Here is a 20601-nt window from a genome sequence, read left to right on the forward strand (position 1 = left end):
TGCATGCGGAAATGTGGGTTTTACTTCTTCGCGAAAAAGCTGCACATCACCTATTGACTGGAATACTCGTGAGTGAGTGAGTGAGTGAGTGAGTGAGTCGCCAGTTCAGCAGACTGACTGCTGCGTTCGTTCTTCTTTCAGTCTCATCATTGTTTAAGGTTTCAGTGTGATCGTTGTCTGCATAATAACATGTCATTATCATTTTATTTGTTTGCCAGTTCAGGTCTTTCAGGGATAACGCCGAGAGTCTCCATACACAGCGCTCAGCTCAGCTCAGCTCAGCTCAGTCTCCAAACTCCGAACTCCGGATAGTAGGTGAAGCTTCAGCAGCAAGCAATGTGCTAAATGGTCGAAACACATGTTCTTACTCGTACGTTGAGTGTGGCTGCTAAGATTAGCATAATTGTATATCTCGGACAATTTTCAAAACACATCTTGGCATACGAAAATATGTATTTAAATATACGCTTTATGCCGCGAATACGAGTACGAGTACGAGTACGAGTAGTATGTGTAACATTTCAATCATCATTACCTAGCGGTAATAGATGATAGGATAGATGATCTGTATCCGTATATCCCACACATACTCGTACTCGTACGGGTAGGTGAAAGAGAAATCACTTTATAAGCATACTCGAACAAAACATATCTTTTATTTGGTGATTACTAGAATTTGTTACGCGAAACGCTACCGTGACCATTGTGGGCCTGAACGAAATGAAAGCAAACAATCAGAAAACAAGCTTAAGCTGGAAAATTATAAAGGTCATAATTCTTGGGAACGTCGACAGCTTATCAATAAGACGTGGTTATACACTTAGATGTGGACACACTGTGGCACACTGTGATCGGGCCTCTAAACCGATTACTGCCTTGGAGTCGAATGGAGACATTGCCATAATATTGGAATTTCCCTAAGCTGGCCTGAGAAGAAGAAAGTTCGTTTTTGTGATGTAAATTGTATACGCCACGCCGCTCTGTAAAAATTAAATTATTCTCATGTTAAAACTATAAGAAGATACAAGATTGAATAAAGCTGACAGCCCGAATCCGTTCCAATTTCCAATGCCCATTGAGTTTTAACGGCGCTGACAATTCAGATTTCGATATTTTGAGCGCAAGGCTTTTGTGTGAGAATCGACAATGCAGCAGCACAGTACACGGCACACCAGAGGCCATAAACCAGAAACAACAAAGCGCTATACGCGTGAATCAATAATCTACTTCATAGGAACAGATGTCAGCTTAACATTTCGGGGCCCCTTTTTGGGTGCTACTGGTTTTTGTCCCCCCCTCTATGATTTCCATTAGGAGCTTGCGTTGCCTCCGCGGCAGGTAAAATGGCTCTTCAATGGTCCGCAATAGAGTAATTCCTTTCGATGAAGTATGCAATGGTGTACCTACATAGTATAATATTCTAGAAGCATAAAATGGAAAATTCCATAATTTCTGGCCTCTTCAACTTGTTAGGGAATATGCATCACATACATATATTCCTCTTGGTTCCGCTTGAAGTGAAAAATCAGCCATCATATTGATTTAATTTTCAGTCGGCATTCAGAGCACAAGGATATTTGCAATGCTTTCTGTTTTTTTGTTTAATTGACTCAATCGAAAAGCCAAAAGCGTTAATAACTTAAAAGGTTTATTAACCTCTGGCTCCCCAGAGAAGTTACCACCTTTTGCCACTAGTGCCATTCATAATTTTTCTGCTCACACCGCTCTTGTTCTGTTTATGTCTGCGAATGCGTTTCCGGCCAGAGACACAGGGAAACCCGCTTATAGAAAAGCGGACGACTATGCTTAAACAGCAAAAAAACCACACAGTATTAAAATCAGAAATAACATCCAAGTCGTTGAAATGCCATTAGCGCAACATTATCATTGGCAGGACTTCAATAGACCGCAGATTATTTCAAGAGAAAGTGCCTCCTTGTACCCAGTATACAGGATATACAGGATATACAGCATAGTTTTATATTTACCCAAAATAAAAAAAAAAAAAGTTCCGTCAGTTTTAATATGTTTTCCAATTTATTTACACATTCTTGTGTCTTATTCTTCAGTTATTTGTTATAGCTTATGTCTTGTGTATATTATAATACTATATTTTATATTTTGAGATACATTTAGCCGCTTTCGGGCATTTCTGTTGCACTCGAAGACCATCTAAGTATTTCATGATGGAAAAAAAAAATTCTTACAATACTATATTTTATGTTTTGAGATACATTTTTTCCACAAAAGGGCGCTCTATTAATTTCTGTTGCACTCGAAGCCCATCTAACTATTTAAAAAGTATTTGTTAAGGTAAAGGATGATTTCAGAAGTCTGCACAGATCGAATAAGAACAGTTATTATGTTCAATCACAAAACAGGACGATCGGTATAGTCAGGTTTTCGCAACTTGTGTCCTAAGGTCTTAAGTCTAAGGTCAAACAAGAATCATACGAGAAGAGTGTCTCTAACGTCGCTGCTTCCGGCTTCTTGTCACCGAAGAGTACTATCCAGATTTCCGGATGATCCGAATCATCCAGTTTTGAATCATCCCATACATTTCGAAATACTTGTGCTCTGATCTATTCAGCTTCAATGTGTGCTCTCGCCCAATATTATTAGACAAATAGTGGATATATTCGTGTAGGTATTTAGTGTGGAATTTTGTCCCATAGAGGTGTTGTTGTGTTTGCTTGCATCAAGACGAATAATCGGGGGTTGTGTTTGTTTCTTTTTTTTTTAATGTATCTCTTTATCATTTTTTATTGTTGGTATATACAGTTTTACTAATTTACACTATACGCTTAGGAAGCTATAATTACGCGAGCCTTACATTCTTACAACTTGTGCATAAAGTACAGCGATACTCGTACATACATACATGGATCTCTAGTTTATAAAAAAAAAAAAAATTACAGACACTGAAAATTATGGTACACATTAAGTAGAATAAATTATGTTTACAAGCGACAGGAACAATTTTCAAACTTAAGACGATAAAAACAATAACAGCTAAATCAATGATTGCTCGTGTACATTTGGCTTGGGTTTAGGCTCGGGCTGATCTGATTGAGGAGGGGAGAGGGGCTGTTTCTGACGACTGGACTGGACTGTACTGGACTGGCCTGATGATGTGATAGGTATTCTGTTCTATTGCAAACTGATCTCTTCAGTTGATATGTTTCTCGTCCTCCCCCAGGTCCTTTATAAGTTCCGCAATGAGCTAGCTACGAAAATAACCCCAAGTTCAGACCTAGCTCAAACTCAAATTCAAATTCAAATCAATAATTGGATAACTGATAGATATGGGTATATCTAGGGTAAGAAGTGGACTTGCGGCACACGGTCTGTGGACCTGCAAGCTGCCAAAGAACTGCGATTCTAGTGGGTTTTTGTGTGTGTTTTTTTTTGGGAGGATCGGGTGGCAAGTCCGACCTGCCCCACCTTTTGGTTATGTTAGTAGTCGAGTAGTACATACAATACGTTATTTCATTGATGGTCGCCCCTGCTATATTTTCAATTTACATCCTATAAGCTCTGATTGCATAAGTTGTATGTAATTTAAGATTATTAAAAAAAAAAATATTACTTTCATATGATTTTTGGATTATCTTCTCCACAAAATTGCACAACGTCAGGGGTGTAGCGGTTGGGATTGGTGTTCTCGTGCCAAAAGGAACCGCCATGTTCAGCTGGTTTTGCTTGCTTGCTTGCTATTTGGTATAAGCGGCTTTAATCAAAATACCGAATAATCACATGTAAATTATTGTCCGAAAGTGTATACCTTTCTTTGCCCGGGCTACGATCGTAAAATTCAGTAGAAGATTGACTGCTTCGTTCGCTGTTCTCGCTGTTCTCGCTCTCCAGGCCTCGACTATGGCCGCAGAAGCGTCAACTTCGGTGTTTGCTGCTGCAGGTGTTGCTCTCGAAAAGCAATTAGGGAGCGGAAGGCAGAGATTGGAGAAGCGACTGCGGCAGCGGCAGCGGCAGCAGCAGCGGCTCCTCCGTGGTTCACAATCGCCGACGGATCTGGGGACGCACATGCCGATTGGGGTCATGGCTTTGCGCACAACGATGTCACATTCACCCCCGGCGATATTTTGCCGGACTGCGAGGACGATGACGAAGCGGTTGAATTACTGGAAATTGGTCCCATCATGTTTTGAGCCGCTGACTGGCCGCTCGATGTTGGAATATGGACAACATCACAGCCCATCGATGAGGACGAGCTGGAGGCCGACGGCGATGCCACAGGCGGTGGTGCCAGCTGCTGGGGTCCACCAGCGACTCCCGTTGTCGTCAGGCTGAGTGGTGCAAAGTGCGGCCCGTTGGCCGCCCCCGAGACGGCTGCCTTCCACAGCAGCGGATTCATGCCCAGGCCATTGTGTGCGGCCAGGCTGGCGTTGAAGGAACGCTGGTGTTCCAGAAATTCTTGCGTCGGGGCACTCAAATGCGCTGCCGCCGGCCCGTAGAAGCCTCTGTACAGGTCGGGTCGCACGTACGGCGAATAGTTGGGTATGCGGGCAGCCAACGGCGACAGGATCTTGCCAGGAGACGGCTGCTGACTAGGGTGGCCGTAAAAGCCCGGATGCGACGGTGGCAGCTCCGGGCCCAAACTGTCCTTGGGCGCCGAGCTGGACTCCTTGCTGGAGTCCTTCGAGGCCATGTCGGCCAGCGACCATATGCGCGGCTTGGCCGTACCCCCGACGGCTGTCTGCAGGGAGTTCTGCTGCGCCTGCTGATGCTGTTGCAACAGTTGCTGCTGATGGTGATGGTAGGCGGCTATGTCCGGCGGAGAGCCCGCCGGTGGGCGGAAGTGATGATGCAGAGCAGCGGGATGGAACAGGGGATGTGCGCCCGGAGGCATGCTGCCTGGCCGATCATAGAGATCGGGTGACCCGTTGGGAGAGCCTGGGCGCGACTCAGACCACTCGCTGTTGTTGCTCTCGCCCGGTCGGTCGGCCATCATATCACCGAGCCGACCGGAACGGTCCTTGTCGTCCGTAGAACCCACACCAGAATCTTTTGCATCTGTAATTGAATGAAGCAAAAATACGGAAAGAATTGTTAGCATCGAGTATTTGAGTCTTTGGCGGTGTTGCGCTTAAAATCGATATCGATATCGATAGCTTACCTAATAAGTCATTCTCTTCCGTATTCTTGTCATCGTCATCATCGATATTGGCATCATCGTCATCGACGCGGTTCCTTGGCTCCCATGTCATTTTGTTCTCTTTTTTCAGTCTTCTTCTCGCATTGGCGAACCACGTGGAGACCTGCGTCAGCGTCATCTTTGTGATAATAGCCAGCATGATCTTTTCGCCCTTGGTGGGATAGGGATTCTTCTTGTGCTCGTTCAGCCAGGCCTTGAGGGTGGACGTTGTCTCGCGGGTCGCATTCTTTCGTCTAGCCCCATTCAAATCCATGCCATAACTGAAAACAGGAGAGCAAGCCAAAGCAGGGTTAAAGAGTTATTCGGACACATTAATGCGATAAGGAAGGCAGGAAGGAAGGGACAGTGGAGACAGTGGGGACAGGGAACCATTCGCCGAATAGCAAGCAGGTGATTAAAGGCAAACGGAATGCAGAACATGCCGGGCGAACCGACCAGCCTGGCCTTTACGGCTGGCCCAGCTGTTGCCTTGTCGTTTGGAGTTCCTTCCATACACCAGACCAGACCAGACCAGACCAGACCAGACAGTACGACCGTACGACCGTATGTTTTGTTGTACCCCCACAATTGTTGCAATTTGTTAAACTGGTGGCATTGTCGTAGGCCTGCCTGCTGGCTGGCCGGCCGTCCGTCCGGTCCGAGAGCTTCATTGGTGGTGGGCGGGCGGTCTCTGTTCTGCGTGAAATTTGTTCATCATAAACGCATTTGCATGGCCGGCAACATTTATGTATGTGCAGTTTGCGGTCTGACACATTGTCCCCTGCTGTCCCCTGCTGTCCCCAGTCCTCCCTCGGTCCCCACAGTCCGCACAGGCCCTGTCCCTGGCTGCGGCATGCAGCGCGAATTGGATGGATACAGTCGATGGATACAACAACTGTCCTTTATCGCTTTTTGTGGGCAGTTAACATGAACGTTTTTAGTATAAACGCACGAATATATGTACATACGCGATGTGCAGATGTGAATGCTGTGTGTGAATGTTCGAGTATATATGAACATCCATGAACATATATGTATGAATGTACGAGTAGTATTGTCCACATACTTTTCTGGGTATTCATGTGAGAATGGATGCAAAGCAGTGAAGTGGAGTGAAGTGAGCTGTGCTGAGGTGAGGTGAGGTAAGGTGAAGAGTGGGAGAGAGCCCGAAACGTACATATACATGTGTAGCTGTCTCATTTGTAGTGTTCCCGACTGGGGTTGCCTGGGTCTGGGCCTGGGCCTGGGACTCGGATGACGATGACAACGAATGTCAACCGATGCCATAGTATATGCTCTGGCTGGTTGTTGCATTAATTAATTTAAGTTCTGAGTGCGAAGAGTCGCCGAGTGCGAAACACCTGCGCAGACAGCTACTCTGCCTTTGATCACTCGACAGCTGAATATATTTTTTTAATTCTCCTATCAGCATGCCCCAGCTCATTATACCCCGGTATACGAGAGTACTGCAGCAGGGGTATATTGTGATTGTGTAAATATATGCGACAGGCGAATATAGGAAATACACACGAGTATATTCTGGCTTAGGATCAATAGCCTTCAGCATTTTCCGCCCCCGCAAATGGATAGAAAGATATCCATCAAAATGCATTGCTATTGGATAAAGAAAAGAAACTGTCTGCTGCTCAAATTGTTTCCCAATTAGCGGGTATCGTTTAGTCGAAATTTCACACTCCTCACAGTCTCAGAGATCCCGAGGCCGGCCAAGCAGTGTAACACCATGAGTGGTGTCGCCGCCACACTCCTAGTCGGAAAAGGTAGGGCCGCATTTTGCGCAAGTATACCTTTTGAATTTTGAATCAAAATTCGCCAGTACAACAGTATCCGACACGTCACGGCGAAATAACTCAAAATTGATTTATCGTGAATATATTGCTGATAGACCCATAACGACAACACCAACAACACCATCGACATACGGCATACGGCATACACCATACGGAGGACGGAGGACGGACGGGACGATGAATGAGTCAACTTTCAAAATTTGTTATGAGTGTCAATTACAGTAGAAACAATGAGTGAAGCATTGTACCTGTCCGAACGTGAGGCTGACGTGACGGGATGTTGTCGATTGTTTAACCGACAATTGTGTTTGGAAATTTATGTCAGTAGCTGTAGCAGTAGCTGTAGCAGTAGCAGTAGCAGTAGCTGTAGCAGTACCGATGGCAGTAGCTGTAGCAGTAGCCGTGGGCTTGTGGTTTCGGGCTCTGTGCGGCGGAAGCAACAGTCGACCGACGCGTCGACGCAGTCCGACGTGCATACGATCAATTACAAGCGAATAAATTGTTTGGTAGGCCCGAGTGAAGATGGAAAATCGAATGGGCATGCGTGCTAATATGCATGGCTTTTACTATTTCGACGCACTTTCCGATGGGCTCGGAGGAGAATACAAAAAAGTACATAACCCGATTCGGCTGTCATTTGAATGCACCTGCACGCACCGCCTACGGAACACGGATCGATCGGAGGGGCATCGACAATGGGTTCGCTTGCAACTCACGATCCGACGCAGATGGGGCGATCAACGCCTTTGCCGGACCACCATCCGAGTTCGCGCCGATCCCAGTTTTTTTTTCTTTTTTTTTTTTTTTTGTATGGCAGGGTATGGGGAAATATAGTATACCCAGTATACATTATGTAATATAAATATTGGTTTATCTTACCTATTAAAGGGATAGCCAGCAAATGCGGCATCATACGGATGATACATCGACGGATATGGCCACGGGGATGCGCCGGCAACAAGGTTCTCCTTCAGATCGATTCCAGCCTGAAAGATGACAGAAAAATATATGTTCTTATTATTTATTTGGACAAATTCAAAGTCGAATTTCAGATTGTGATTGAACTAAAGACCAATTTGGCTGGACCTTGAACTAAAATTATAAAAAATCATGTTAAACAAATAATTAAACATCTTCAAGTCTATTTTTTGTCCACATTTATTTTTGGATGAATGAGATGTGACATTCTTATCAAGAGACAAGCGCACAATGGCTGTCGTTGAGACAAAACGAAGCAAAGTTGTTTATTTATAAATCACAAACATTTCCAGAAATTTAAAAAGCATAAGTTGTTGCTAAAATATCTATTATATACATATGAAAGTTGCTTTCAGTTCTCCCCTAATTGAGCGTGGACTCCCTTTGAGCATATAGCGTGCATTTCAGTCCCCTCCAATATAATATGTATTCAACCCACTGTGACGAGTGTTTTTATTGATAAGCGTACAATCAGAACATGTGCCCCAGACGTGGCGTTGTCTCAGCAGCAAACTGTAGTCCCCCGAACACCCGCATCAGCATCGGCATCAGCATCGGCATCGGCATCAGTGTCTGCATTTTCTGTTTTAATCCGCAATGTCCATACTATAAAGTATGCCCTTGGAAATCTCTAGTTACATGTCCCATAAAAGCCCACAGTGGAAAGTTGCCTGCTTTGAAAAACATTCAAAAACACAAACACAATACTGTATAGTTCCTACAGTGTGCACACTGTACTCTGTATTTAGTATATAGATTAAGCTACTACACGTTTAGTACTAATACTGTCTTGACTTAATTCGATGCGACAGATGTCAGCTGTTCGCCGTATTCCAACAGATAATGAAGGAAGATGGCGCAGAACATTGTCAGGGCAGACAGCTGCCTGCATCTACGTACACACATACACACATATGTATGTACATATGTGTGCATACAATATTATAATGCTCGTCCCAACTGAAACTAGACCAGTACTTGCCCGTACGAGTGCAAGCCAGAGTATGTGCTGTGCCCAAAAACATACGAGTACTGCAAATGAAATGCAGAGTCAAAATTCAGTCAATGTCGCGTCCGTCTGGTCAGCGGGAGTACGAGAACAAGATGCGAAATCAATAAGAATGAGCGATAGACATCTACATGGCACCGCAGGACGACGGGCAGGATGCTGCTGCTTGACCTGAGACTGAGACTGAGCCGGAGTGGTGCACAGTATGCAGGTCTCTCGGCGAATGCATATACAATACAAAAATCTATTGTCTGCGAGGCAGAGACGACACCACACCACACCACACCATACCATACCACACCGTTCCTGTTGCCCTGCCATTACCCGTCGGTGTCGTCTCGACGAACGTCTGGCAAGATTACTGCCAAAGCGGAAATATTTTTATGTCGCCAACACGAAAATGTTGCTGTTCCAACCGCTATCATCGACCATCGACCATCGACGGTTCTGACTGCGACTCTGACTGTGGCTGTGGCTTTTACTCCGGCGGCTCCGGAGTCTGGACAGGGATAGGGATAGGGATAGGGATAGGGACAGGGGTTTGTCCAGGGCCTGGTTCGCGCAGCATGGGGTTGAGTACAAGTACAGCGACGATAGACTGATAAACAGGCACCACAAAGATCGGCAGGCAAGGCAAGGCCCTTTGACAGGTCCAGGCCTACTGCAGGCCCAAAACTCCAGTTCAAAATCCAAACGGAGGAGACCAGAACGGGACTCGCCAAGAGTCTCTTCGGTCTTGGTCTCGGTCTCGGTCTCGGGGTCTCTCGGATCGGAGAAGAGTCATTTAGCTGAGCATCTACATCGTACATCGTACATCGTACATCGTTCTGGCGAGGGTACACTATATTAAATTACAGAGCCCGGATGGGCTCGCTCGCTCTGCTTCAGTGTTGGGTTCCTATTTCTCAATGGAGCCCAGCCAGCCCCAAAGGCCGAAAGCGAACCGGTTTCTTACAACCTTTACAATAATCATACCCGAACTATCATACGACTGCAGCGGCAGTCTGCCTGCCTGCAGCAGGAAGGAGTCCGCTGAATTTGGCCAAAAGTGAGGCTGAAACCAGAGTTCCAGAGTGCCAGAGTGCCAGAGTTGTCTGGTGGGCTCTTGAGTTTTTGAATCTGTGTCGTGCGTGTTTTGCGGAGCGGAGTGCGTGTATAGGCCATGTCCATGCGGGTAAAGCGTACATAATAAATTGTAGCTGGCTGGCTACTACACAGCAATAGAACGCGCCGTGCGCTGCTCCTCCTGCATCGCTACTGTTGCCAGAATACACAGCCGTGCAACACGGGCCGTTGCAACTGCAACTGCACGCTCTTGTTCGACTCGCGAATGCGCTTGCGGTGGTTAATATTAACAAGATTCGACATGTTCGCATCTGCGTTTATTATTACCAATACACTGTCATGCAATGCAGCAGCCGCAGCAGCAGCAGCAGCAGCAGCAACAGCCTGCCTCCACCTCACAGATGCCACTTGTTTTCGAGTATTCAATATTGCATTACCACACTGCAGACTTCAGACTACAGACTACAGACTAAAGACTTCAGACTGAGATTGTACTATGTACAAGTTTTGTAGCGAAGATCGCACAGAATCGATACGGACAGTCCGCGTACGCGTACAAGTACGAATATACATATATGTAAGAATGTAAGTAGTACTTATCCATTATCTAAGATAATCAAAGCTCAGATTAACCCACTTTTGACCGGACTCAAGTCCGATTTGTGGCTGCGTATCTTCACGGATTGGGAAAGACTCTGCTGCCGGGCAAATTAAATAATTCAAATTAAAATGGGACTCTTTATCTTCATTACGATGAAAATTCTGAGACTGTGTACCCTTCACGCCAAACGTCAATGGACATTTCTTGGGGCCTAACCGACAACAGACAACAGACAACCGACAACCGCCAACCGACGACAATTGGCCGACCGACTCGGTGCTGGTGCTGGATGCGGCGGCTCCGCTACCGCTGCTACCGCTGCTGCCGCTCCTACCGGCTCCTGTGGTCTGTCGCCCTGATGCGCCACAATTTGAACGATGCGCGTAATGACGGGTCGAGTTAATTAATTGCTGCTTCGATTTAAAAATAAACGCACGTTTATCCGGCGCATTCCCGCCTGTACTCATCGGAACGGGGCTGCTGGCGACGGCCTCGACCGAAAGAATGAATGGAATCGGAATCGGAATCGGAGTCGAAATCAGAATTGGAATCAGAATCAGAATCGAAATTGAAATTGAAATTGACGACTACGAGGAGTTTCGACTTCCGACTGAGAGAGCACTAGCCCTAGTCCAGGGTGGTGCTCCATTCCGCTCTAAAACCAGAAAGAACTAGCAGCTCAGCGCAGCTCAGTGACATTTTCTTGGCTCGTTTATAAAGTTTATAAAGTTGTACAACTGTTATGGTTGTTGCTGTTGCTGTTGCTGTTGCCGCTGTATGTATTTGGGCGCCTGGTCCTGTTCCTGGTGCTGTTCCTGGGCCTGGTCTTGCGGCTCGTATGCGTTGCCATGACTGCTAATTTGTTTGTTGTAGGCAACCATTCAGGCTTTCAGGCTTTCAGAGCCTGAAGCCTTGGGGTTGCCTCTTGCCTTCCCTTCCTTGGGACCGCTTGGGCCTTTCTTCTTCCCGCCCCCCATTTGTGGGTGTGTTCTGTGCTCTGTGTGCTCTGTGGGCTTTGTGTGTGCGTGCGTGTGAGGGAGGACCATATAAAAGTGCAAAATTTACTGTTAACGAACATTCTCAACTTTGCCAAAAAGCCAAACAACAACGGCAGCAACACAAAAACTTTCCACAACACTTACTGCAACAACAATGAGATGGGTGAGAGCCGTAAATGTATTTAGTACTTCCCAGGCCGAGAGCCAAAGGCACACGACCACGACCGCCCCTCGTCCTCGTCCTCGTCCTCGTCGTCGTCGTCGTCCTCGTCGTCGTCCTGGCCGTCACCTAACCATTAGAGCCAGCAAGCAACCCCCAAAACAACACGACACCACTTCGACATTTTGAAAGTTGACAAATCAGTGCATGTACTCGTACTCGTACTCGTACTCCGGCGGAGACCCCAACCCCACAGCTCCAAGGAGAACGATATGACGACGAGAGTGGGGCTCAAAGTCGGAGATGGTGATGGTGATGGCGATGGCGAGAGGCTGGTTCTGGATCTGGATCTGGATTGCTGGGGTTGTTTTCCGTATAATGCAAGTGGGTTGGCCTCTGAGGCTGCCAGAGAGTGGTCCGATTTGTAGTTGCTTTCTGTTACATTTTGTAGAGAACTTGCCAAAAGGCAAAAGCAAAAGTTTTTGTAGCTCCCACAGGACATGAATGTACCACATTTGGCCCGACAGCAGCCTCTTTGTTACTGCTTGCCGCTTGCCGCTTGCCACTTGCCGCTTCAGAGCAGAACAGAACAGAGACCGGAGACCAGAGACCGAGTGGTACTATGTTGCCGAGTGTGAAATTTCATGCTTGCATTGTTGTCGTTGATGATGTAGCGGCACTTAAGCTATGGAAAAGTCAATATACCATGTACCATCCGAGCATCAAGTGCTTAGCACCCATCCCATCGCATCCTGAGAGTAGTGTGTGTGTTCATTATTTAGATAGCATCCTTACTGGGTGGAAATGGAGCGACGGGTGTCTATGTCTATGTAAGGAATGCGTAGATGAAAACTTCAACTCAATAAAGTTCCAAGGAACTCTATTAAAAGAAGACTGCAATCTGCAGATCGATTCTTTCCCCACTTAAGTGTCCAAATGAATATTCATTTGCCAAGGATGTGCAGGCTCTACCCCCGCCCATCATTAGACTTCTAAAGAAACTAATTATACGAAGTGCAGCTGAACCTGGCGTGCAGCAATATGCTGCTCTAAGGAAGACATTCAGTTCACTTCAGTTCAGTTCAGTTCAGGTCGATGTCGGTGTCAACCTTAGGGATAAATAATTTGACGGATAGACGAGACGGCTGGCTGGATGGATGGCAGGCAGGCGGGCGGGTCGCGGGGGCAAGTCGCAAAGTCGCAGGCGGACAGCCTGTCACTTGCGTGTTGACAAATTTATTAATAAGGTACGATACGAGGCGGTAGCAGCAGTCGACGCCCCCAACACCGAGGAAACACCGGGCGCGGCCTCTGGGTCGGCCTATTTGTTAGCGGGCGGCGCTCTTCAAATGTATCTTGCCATTTGAAATGACAGCGATGCCGCTCTACGCGGTTGCACCATCATCCACCATCCACCTTCGACCGTACACCATCTTCCATTTAGAGTAAGAGTCAAAGAGTCCCAGTCCCCAGTCCCCAGACCCCAGACCCAGAGCCAGAGCCAGGGCCATTCAGCATTTGGCCCGTGTGCATGTGCGGAGGACCGAGAAATATATATATTCCCGCGCTGCGGCAAACTGACAGGCGCTTGACAGCTCGTGTCAAAGTAATGAATCCACCGCATTGAGCAGACACTTTTACAACTCCGCCGGAATCATATGGTCCCGTACCCCGACGTACCCCATAGTATCCCCTAATACCCATAGATGCAAAGAGAAATCGCTCCAGTTTAGTGCAGCCTAAGCGCCGGCGGCAAAGCGGCATAGCGTCACAGCGACACCACGACACAGCGACACCACGACACCAAAGTGACTAATTACGACCTCCGGATGATTTATATTACCGAAGACGCGACCCGAACTGTTTGTCTCTTAAATGGTCCTATCAATATACTCGTTCCCGTATGAGAACCGTATGTAAATCCTCGATCCATTGAAGAAGTGCGTGTGGGGAGGAGGGCGGGGGAGGAGTACTCGGTACTCGGTAGCATGCCACGGCCACAGCACACATTACATTTCCATCAAAGTGCTGTGTCAGCGGACTTGGCACAAGCCTGGGGGACAGGTATGGGTAGTGCTTAATCATTTATCGATGGCTTTTCGAATGCGACTTTCATGATTCGAACAACACACATTTGAACAACAACACAATACCATATCTCGATCCGTACAATACAGAATGCCGCAAACAATGCCGAAAACACAACTAAATTTATACAAAATCGCGGCTACTGGAAGCCGACCGGTTTTATAATACATATAGGTTTTTTTTTTGTTTTTTCTTTTTTGTCGTAGCCAAAAACGAGTTCAAATGCGAATGAATATTGAATATTTTATTGGGGGATTGTGGATAGCCGAAACGGTCCGAGCAACACCAATCCGATCATAATGATTTACTATGTTTTTTAAACATTTACCAATAGAACATCTTCGATCTAATTTTGTTTAAATATGCAGCAATCGAGCGGGCAAAAGTAGGCACTGGGAATATTCGCGAGCTCAATTTACTGCCCAGTAGTGACAAATACGATATATGCATATATATATATATATATACATATGTATATATGTACACATACGCAACGGACGATACCATTCATTAAACCGCCAGTTTCAATTTCACAAACGTCTGCGTTTTTTCGAGCTCTGCTTCTGTTTTCTTGGTTGTCAGCTTTCGATACTCTTTTTCTTTCCTTTTTTGTTATTTTGTTATTTTGACTTGTAAGCAAATAAATTTATGTGTTCACATTTAAATGCCACATTTTATTGGATCATATTTGATTTGAGTGCAAAGAGGCCTCCTCTCGTAGACCTCCGCCGACGCGTCGCCAGAAGGACATGATGTGATATGATATGATATGATAGATTTATTAAGCAAATTTCTCCAATTTCATCTCCAATTTTGGGCTAACAAATGACCAGTACCTGAGTACCTGAAATATTGTGCGCCGCATGTGGTCCCCCCAAGTATTGTAACCAAATAGAATTGTTGGCAAACACAAAGGCAAATTACATGATGCTATTAGAAGCATAGTTAAAGGGCGAACAAAGGGCCGACGGCGGGCAAAGCGCCGGGGACATGTGGTGCGCAGGCAGGACGTGTCCCATTGTCGAGAGAATGTCTACTTTAGGCTCAGCAGCAGCGGCAGGGGCAGCAGCAGAAGTCTCCCAGGTCGACTGCAACAATATTTTGCAAACTCTGAGGTCCCGTCCCACACACAATGTGGCTTGAAATATCACCCAAAGCGCACACCAGGCCAAATGAGAGGTCAGGCATATGCATAGGCATAGGCATAGGCGGCCCTACCTAGGCTCCAACGCTCCAAGGCCTGACAAATCGTTCGCTGGGATGCCCAAAGCGAATACCAAAAGCTAAGCCCAGACGGACAACACGGGTTCGGAAGCAGTGTAGCCATAGACTGGTACACGATCAAATGACGGAGACGACAACGAACCGCCGACGCCGATGCAGACGCAGACGCGGACGCGGACGCGGACGAGGACGCCGATGGTGGTCTGCCCCTCCGACGCTGGACAAATTCACAAATTTATTGCACCATTGTTCAGTCATATGACTTATGAACAGACCGGACCGTGTTGTGTGCTGTGCAGCACGAGTCCGAATCAGAGAGGTTTCTTGGGGCCCACTTACCGGATTAGCGTAGAACGGAGGTTGATCGCCGGCAATGCCCGAAAGGTATGCAGACATTCCCTCTGGGTAGACACCGAGTGGTACGCCGCCCGCCGCAGCCAGCCGCTGGTAGTTGAGCATATCGTACTGGCAGGAGCAGATCGTCTGGCCACTGACGGGATCCGTGTAGATGGTGCGCCCCGTGTCACAGCAGCGATTGGGATTTGCGGAGCCGGGCGGTGGAACTGGACCGGAAGAATGCGGTCCCGGAGGCGGCTGTCCGAGCACGGGCAGTGCTGGCAGGCCAGCCGCTCCCCCGCATGGGGAGGTGGAGCGCGCTCCCTGTGGCACCGTAGACGTCACCATTCCACTGTGCCCGGGCCCGGACACGGGCGTACCCAATGGCTGGTTAGCGGGACAAGCTAGCGTCGGCACCGTCGACGGAGGGGTCTGCGACGGCGCGTTGGTTGGAGGTGTGTTGGGCGATGAAGTGGCAAGGTGAGTTGAAACGGCATTCTGTAATTAAATATTAAATAAAATAAACGATTAATATTTTTCGAATTTTTTAATTTTTTAAAATTGATCACCGTAAACAATTGATCTATCCGAAGAGATCTGTGCTGCAGAATTCTATACACATTCATTTATTCCTGGGATCGTAAGGATTTTAATTTGTATAGCAAAAATCATCGCTCTTTTATCTCTCTATTATCGCCCTTATTTCGCTCATGCGTATACAAGGTGTAATGTTATTAGAAGTAGCTAGTACTACAGCACTGACATTTGAGTCATACGAGATTGTTGGCACTATACCATTGAGTGGTGCGAGTGAGCCGGGGGTCGGCGCACGAGCGATGCGATTGCGCAGGGGGATTGCTCCCAAGTAAAATAAAAATGTCTTTCTGATTTTTATAATCAATATAATATACAAAAATGTATATATTATGGTTTTTCTGTTGAAACTGATGTCCTTAAGCCATGATAGCTTGTAATTTTATAATTACCCATTAGATATATACTTATATAAATAAATACAAAATAAATAAAACTTTTGATTTCATTTAGAAATACAATTTGAACGGTTTCCATCGGAAGGTGATATATAAGTATTTGTGATCTATCCTTCATATCCTTGTGATCATAAATGAATTAAGTTACTGAAATTATGTTAATTAGATTTCAATACCAAAACCAAAGGGCAAGATCGGCTTTTAAAAGGTTTTGTTTGGTATTTTTTTGAAAAAAGATCCTCAAATATTTTGTTATCCAATCCAATCCATTTTTGAGTTTATGGCGAACCATTAAAACCGATGGCAGCCGATGCTTCTTTCACTGGATACAAGTTCTGTAGTCTATAGGTCTACTGTACCGTGTTTCGCTACCAGCTGGCACTAAAACTTAATTAAAAACGTTGCCTCTTATCAATGCGATAAGCGCGTCTCTTCGTAGGTATACAGTCTATGGGGCCCAGGCCCAGGCCCTGGGCCCTGGGCCCTTCAAAACCATCTCAACTGCTGCTGTCTCAGTCAATAAAATGGAACTCTCGCTGAACCCGAGACCCCTTCGACGGACAAGACGGGATCTTCAAAGTGGGGCCGCCATTACCAACAAATCATGTTTTCGATTGACAACATTGATTTAAATTACACAGCCGATTGCTGCCAACGACGACAGCGGCAACAACAACTGCCTGCTGCCCCGACATCGACATCCACATCCACATCCACATCCACAGGCAACAACATACAACATCGATGGCAACGGCAACAGCAACAGCAACAGAAACATCAACAGCAACAGCAACGGCAACGTCCTAAGAGCAATTTGATTGTAAGTTGTCCAATGACTGGCCGGGGATCGGTCGGAGCTCTTGCACCGGACGGACTCTACGCTGCGGCGCTGCACTGTGTGCACACACTCTCGTATAAGCCTATCGCGCACTTTTGTCAACACTTTTAGTCGGCAAGAGAACACACTACACACTACACTATACTACACTACACTCGTACCAATACTCGTACCAATACGTACCACCAGCAACCAATACCCTCGTATGTACATGGAGACATGGGGACGCATCCGCGGACAAGTTTCAGGTTTGTTTATCGTTGACTGTCTCTTCGGTTTGCTTGTGTTAACTTTTTCCTGGGTTTGGGTTTGGGCTTGGGCTTGGGCTTGGGCTTGGGCTGGGGTTTGGGTGCTTCTTCTCTCTGGCTGCATTTCCCCATTTAACATTTTACAAATGATCCAAGGCGTAAGATACGATTTTTATCGCAGAACCGCCGGTCAAAGCGCTCCATGTATCGGCGGCCGAGACCAAACAATGATTGATACCCCGCCGCTCTGCCTAGATGAAACGCCCTGCAACACTCATGCCCGTACACGTACACGTACACGAGTATGTGTGAAGAGATGGGCCGGACACTGCATCGTGGATAGGGATCGTGATCGGGATAGGGGGACCGTGGCCCCCCTTCGTCTCGGGCTTTCATCGAGTGACAACTCAAGTGGCCCTATACGATTAAAAATTAATTCCCGGTGTTTGTGTTGCCCAATGGAGAATGTATCTACGTCCAGGCGGCGGGTGTTATCAGCTGCCACTTTGAATCCGCCGCCGATGATTATCTCCCTCTCGTCTTACTGTGCGCTATGTGTGTATCAATAGGTTTCCAATAAGCGTAGTACTCCACTCAGCGAACATTGAAATTGGAACCGAAAGCGATGGATAGAATAGATGATGGATAGAATAGCACAAGTGATAGGGTGGCACAGCCATATTACATTTTCAGGAATATTTACTCTACGAGTAATATAAATTAATGAGAAGAGCTAGAGTTTAATTCGAGAATTGCGGTTTCAGTGTTCAGTGTTCAGTGCTCTGCCACAAGTTGCATTCCACATTTCTATACGTGTGTCGAGTGTCAAGAATGCGTGAATTGATTACATTTGGGCTTAAAGAGGGGCAATATAAGCCTGGCGCATATTATCCAGTGGATCGGATTACCAACAGGCCAGGAAGAGTACTCAGAAGTAGGCTCGAGATCTTATTGGGGAAATGGTTAGGTTCGAAATTTGTTGAGTGTCTGACAACATTCTGTACTGTACTACGACCTTGCTTGCTCTAACAACTACATTGTTTTTGTCTTGAGAGACATTTGGCATCAGTTGGCATCTAGAATAGTGTGTAGTTGAGTGCTAAGAACAAATGTAGCACACTTGTGGTCCTGACATTTTCAAATCCGCTGTGGACTTGGCAGACAATCGATTGTAAACATCTACTTCGATTTATTTTTAAGTCGATTTCCTTTTGCCAAATCAAATTGCACGCGAAACGAGCGAGCAAGGAAGGCATTCGAAATAAGATGAAAGATACTATCTATATTTATATTCAAGTAAGCACTCTGTCTGACAGCTGATCGTTCTATGTTTCATCTGGGGGCCTATTCGCTCTTTAGGCTGCCGATAATCTAATATCTGATCAACAAGTGCTGTCTCCGGGTGCAATTTGTATCCAAATGTCAGTGTATGTATTTACTACAGTGCTACAGGAAGATAATACTTATCAAAATGTACATCCATGAGCTTCATTGTATCATCGAAAATTGTACCCTATGACGCTTGAATTCCTCTAAATCCATTCCTAGTGCTTGGCTAAGATCGATGTTTGGACTTATTCTCTCGGACAAAGATCATTATGTAACGATGAAATATGGCAACAAATTTCTTAAAAATATTGTAGAAAAATGTGATATACGCACCATTACTAAACAGATACCGGTTTCATTACTGTGCACTGTCATTTAATATTTATTTTTTGCTCTTAACTTATACTTTAAAGTAGTCTTGAAGTCCCGATCAAGATCGAACTCAAATTCACGGGCAAGCTAACACACTGCCAAAAAAAATACGATATTTGTGCTAAAGTGTACGAAGTTTTTTTTCTTCCGATTCTTCCGATTATTCCGATTATAACATCATTTATAATTATTTCGCAATTGGATTTAAATGGGTATTCATTAGCACATTGCGCGGCGGCTTGCTCGTACGGAGTCTCAGTATTTTTGTGGATATTTTTGCATCTGGATTTCACTTGCCGACGGCTAAAGCGTAGTTTCAGAAGGTAACAGTTTCAACAACAGCGCCAGCAATCTAGTATCTGAGCGATGTTTGTGCTACGGGACACGGGCTTGGGCTCGGGTACTGGCACGGGCACGGGTACGGGCACGGCTTAGTTGTAGAGATGCACAAATCCGCGACGGCTGCCACAAGCGGCGGTGGAAAACGAAGACGACGGAGCTGGAGCCGGAGCCGGAGCCGTAGCCGTAGCCGGAGATGGAGACCGAAGAGTCGAAGTTGTCGGAATACGAACCAATGCGGAGGAGCTGCAACAGCAGTCAGGCAGCACAACCTGAAGCGACGGCGCGCAGCAGACGAACCCAAGCGGCAGGCACGGCACAGTCACACAGGGCACAAGCACACGGGGCACAAGCACAGGCAGCACAGGCAGCACGGGCAGCACGAACGATACGAACAATCTGCGTAACAGTCGAAAGTAGACTAACATGAGTTTCTTGAGCAACTACAAAGTGTACGACAAATGGGAATTACACGACAACCGACAATCGAAAACAGCGAAAAACAGCAACAACAGCAACAAGAACTACATGCCGCACACCACCACCACAGCGGTGGCAGCAGCAGCAGCAGCGGCAGCAGCGGCAGAAGCAGCACAGGCACAGGCACACAGATACGCCACACAGCTGCAGTGTGCCATGGTGTTGGTGAGAGCGAGAGAGAGGGCGAGAGAGAGAGAGCGACAGTGTGATGGGCAAAACCTGTTTCTCCCCTTATTTTTACTCTTTCTGAAGAATGCCTGCACTGGTAGTGGTATCTGGTGGTGGCTCTCAGCCATAGATGTGTCTATGTGTGTGTGTGTGTGTGTGGTGTGTGTTTTCCCTGTGTATCTATGTGCGTGTGTGTGCGAGTGTTTGTATCTGAGTTGAAAAAGTAGCTAACGATGTGGATGGACTACGACGAGTGTGCGAGTGAGTGCGAGTGCGAGTGGTAGTGGTGGTACGAGTACGACTACGACTACGAGTACGAGTACGAGTACGAACGATGACGACGAACAGCCAACACGGAGCGTAACAACGGCAATAATGATTATCATTATAAGTGGGCTGGCGCTGGGGCGGCTGTG

General features: G+C 46.5%; 1 protein-coding gene across 1 annotated transcript; it reads right to left on the reverse strand.

Annotated features, from left to right (window-relative positions):
• Nucleotides 1-2257: 2257 nt before the first annotated feature.
• LOC6595967 (homeobox protein caupolican) lies at nucleotides 2258-19867 on the reverse strand. Its single transcript, XM_002021169.2, has 5 exons — nucleotides 19160-19867; nucleotides 15423-15917; nucleotides 7840-7946; nucleotides 5135-5433; nucleotides 2258-5031 (listed from the first exon to the last, which is right to left on the reverse strand). Exons 1-5 carry the CDS (start codon nucleotides 19199-19201, stop codon nucleotides 4055-4057), a joined length of 1920 nt encoding a protein of 639 aa, XP_002021205.1. The 5' UTR covers nucleotides 19202-19867; the 3' UTR covers nucleotides 2258-4054.
• Nucleotides 19868-20601: the final 734 nt, after the last annotated feature.

This window comes from Drosophila persimilis, unplaced genomic scaffold (genome assembly GCF_003286085.1).
Source record: "Drosophila persimilis strain 14011-0111.01,24,50 unplaced genomic scaffold, DperRS2 tig00000431-arrow-pilon, whole genome shotgun sequence".
NCBI lineage: Eukaryota > Metazoa > Arthropoda > Insecta > Diptera > Drosophilidae > Drosophila > Drosophila persimilis.

What these genes read in the sequence shown, in the direction of transcription:
- LOC6595967 (XM_002021169.2), bottom strand. Translation starts at nt 19,201, where the DNA reads ATGACAGTGCACAGTAATGAAACCGGTATCTGTTTAGTAATG. An exon ending in GCTGGCTATCCCTTTAATAG is followed by an intron (nt 5,434 to 7,839) that starts GTAAGATAAACC and finishes TCCTGTTTTCAG; the next exon opens with TTATGGCATGGATTTGAATG. An exon ending in GGAAGAGAATGACTTATTAG is followed by an intron (nt 5,032 to 5,134) that starts GTAAGCTATCGA and finishes ATTCAATTACAG; the next exon opens with ATGCAAAAGATTCTGGTGTG.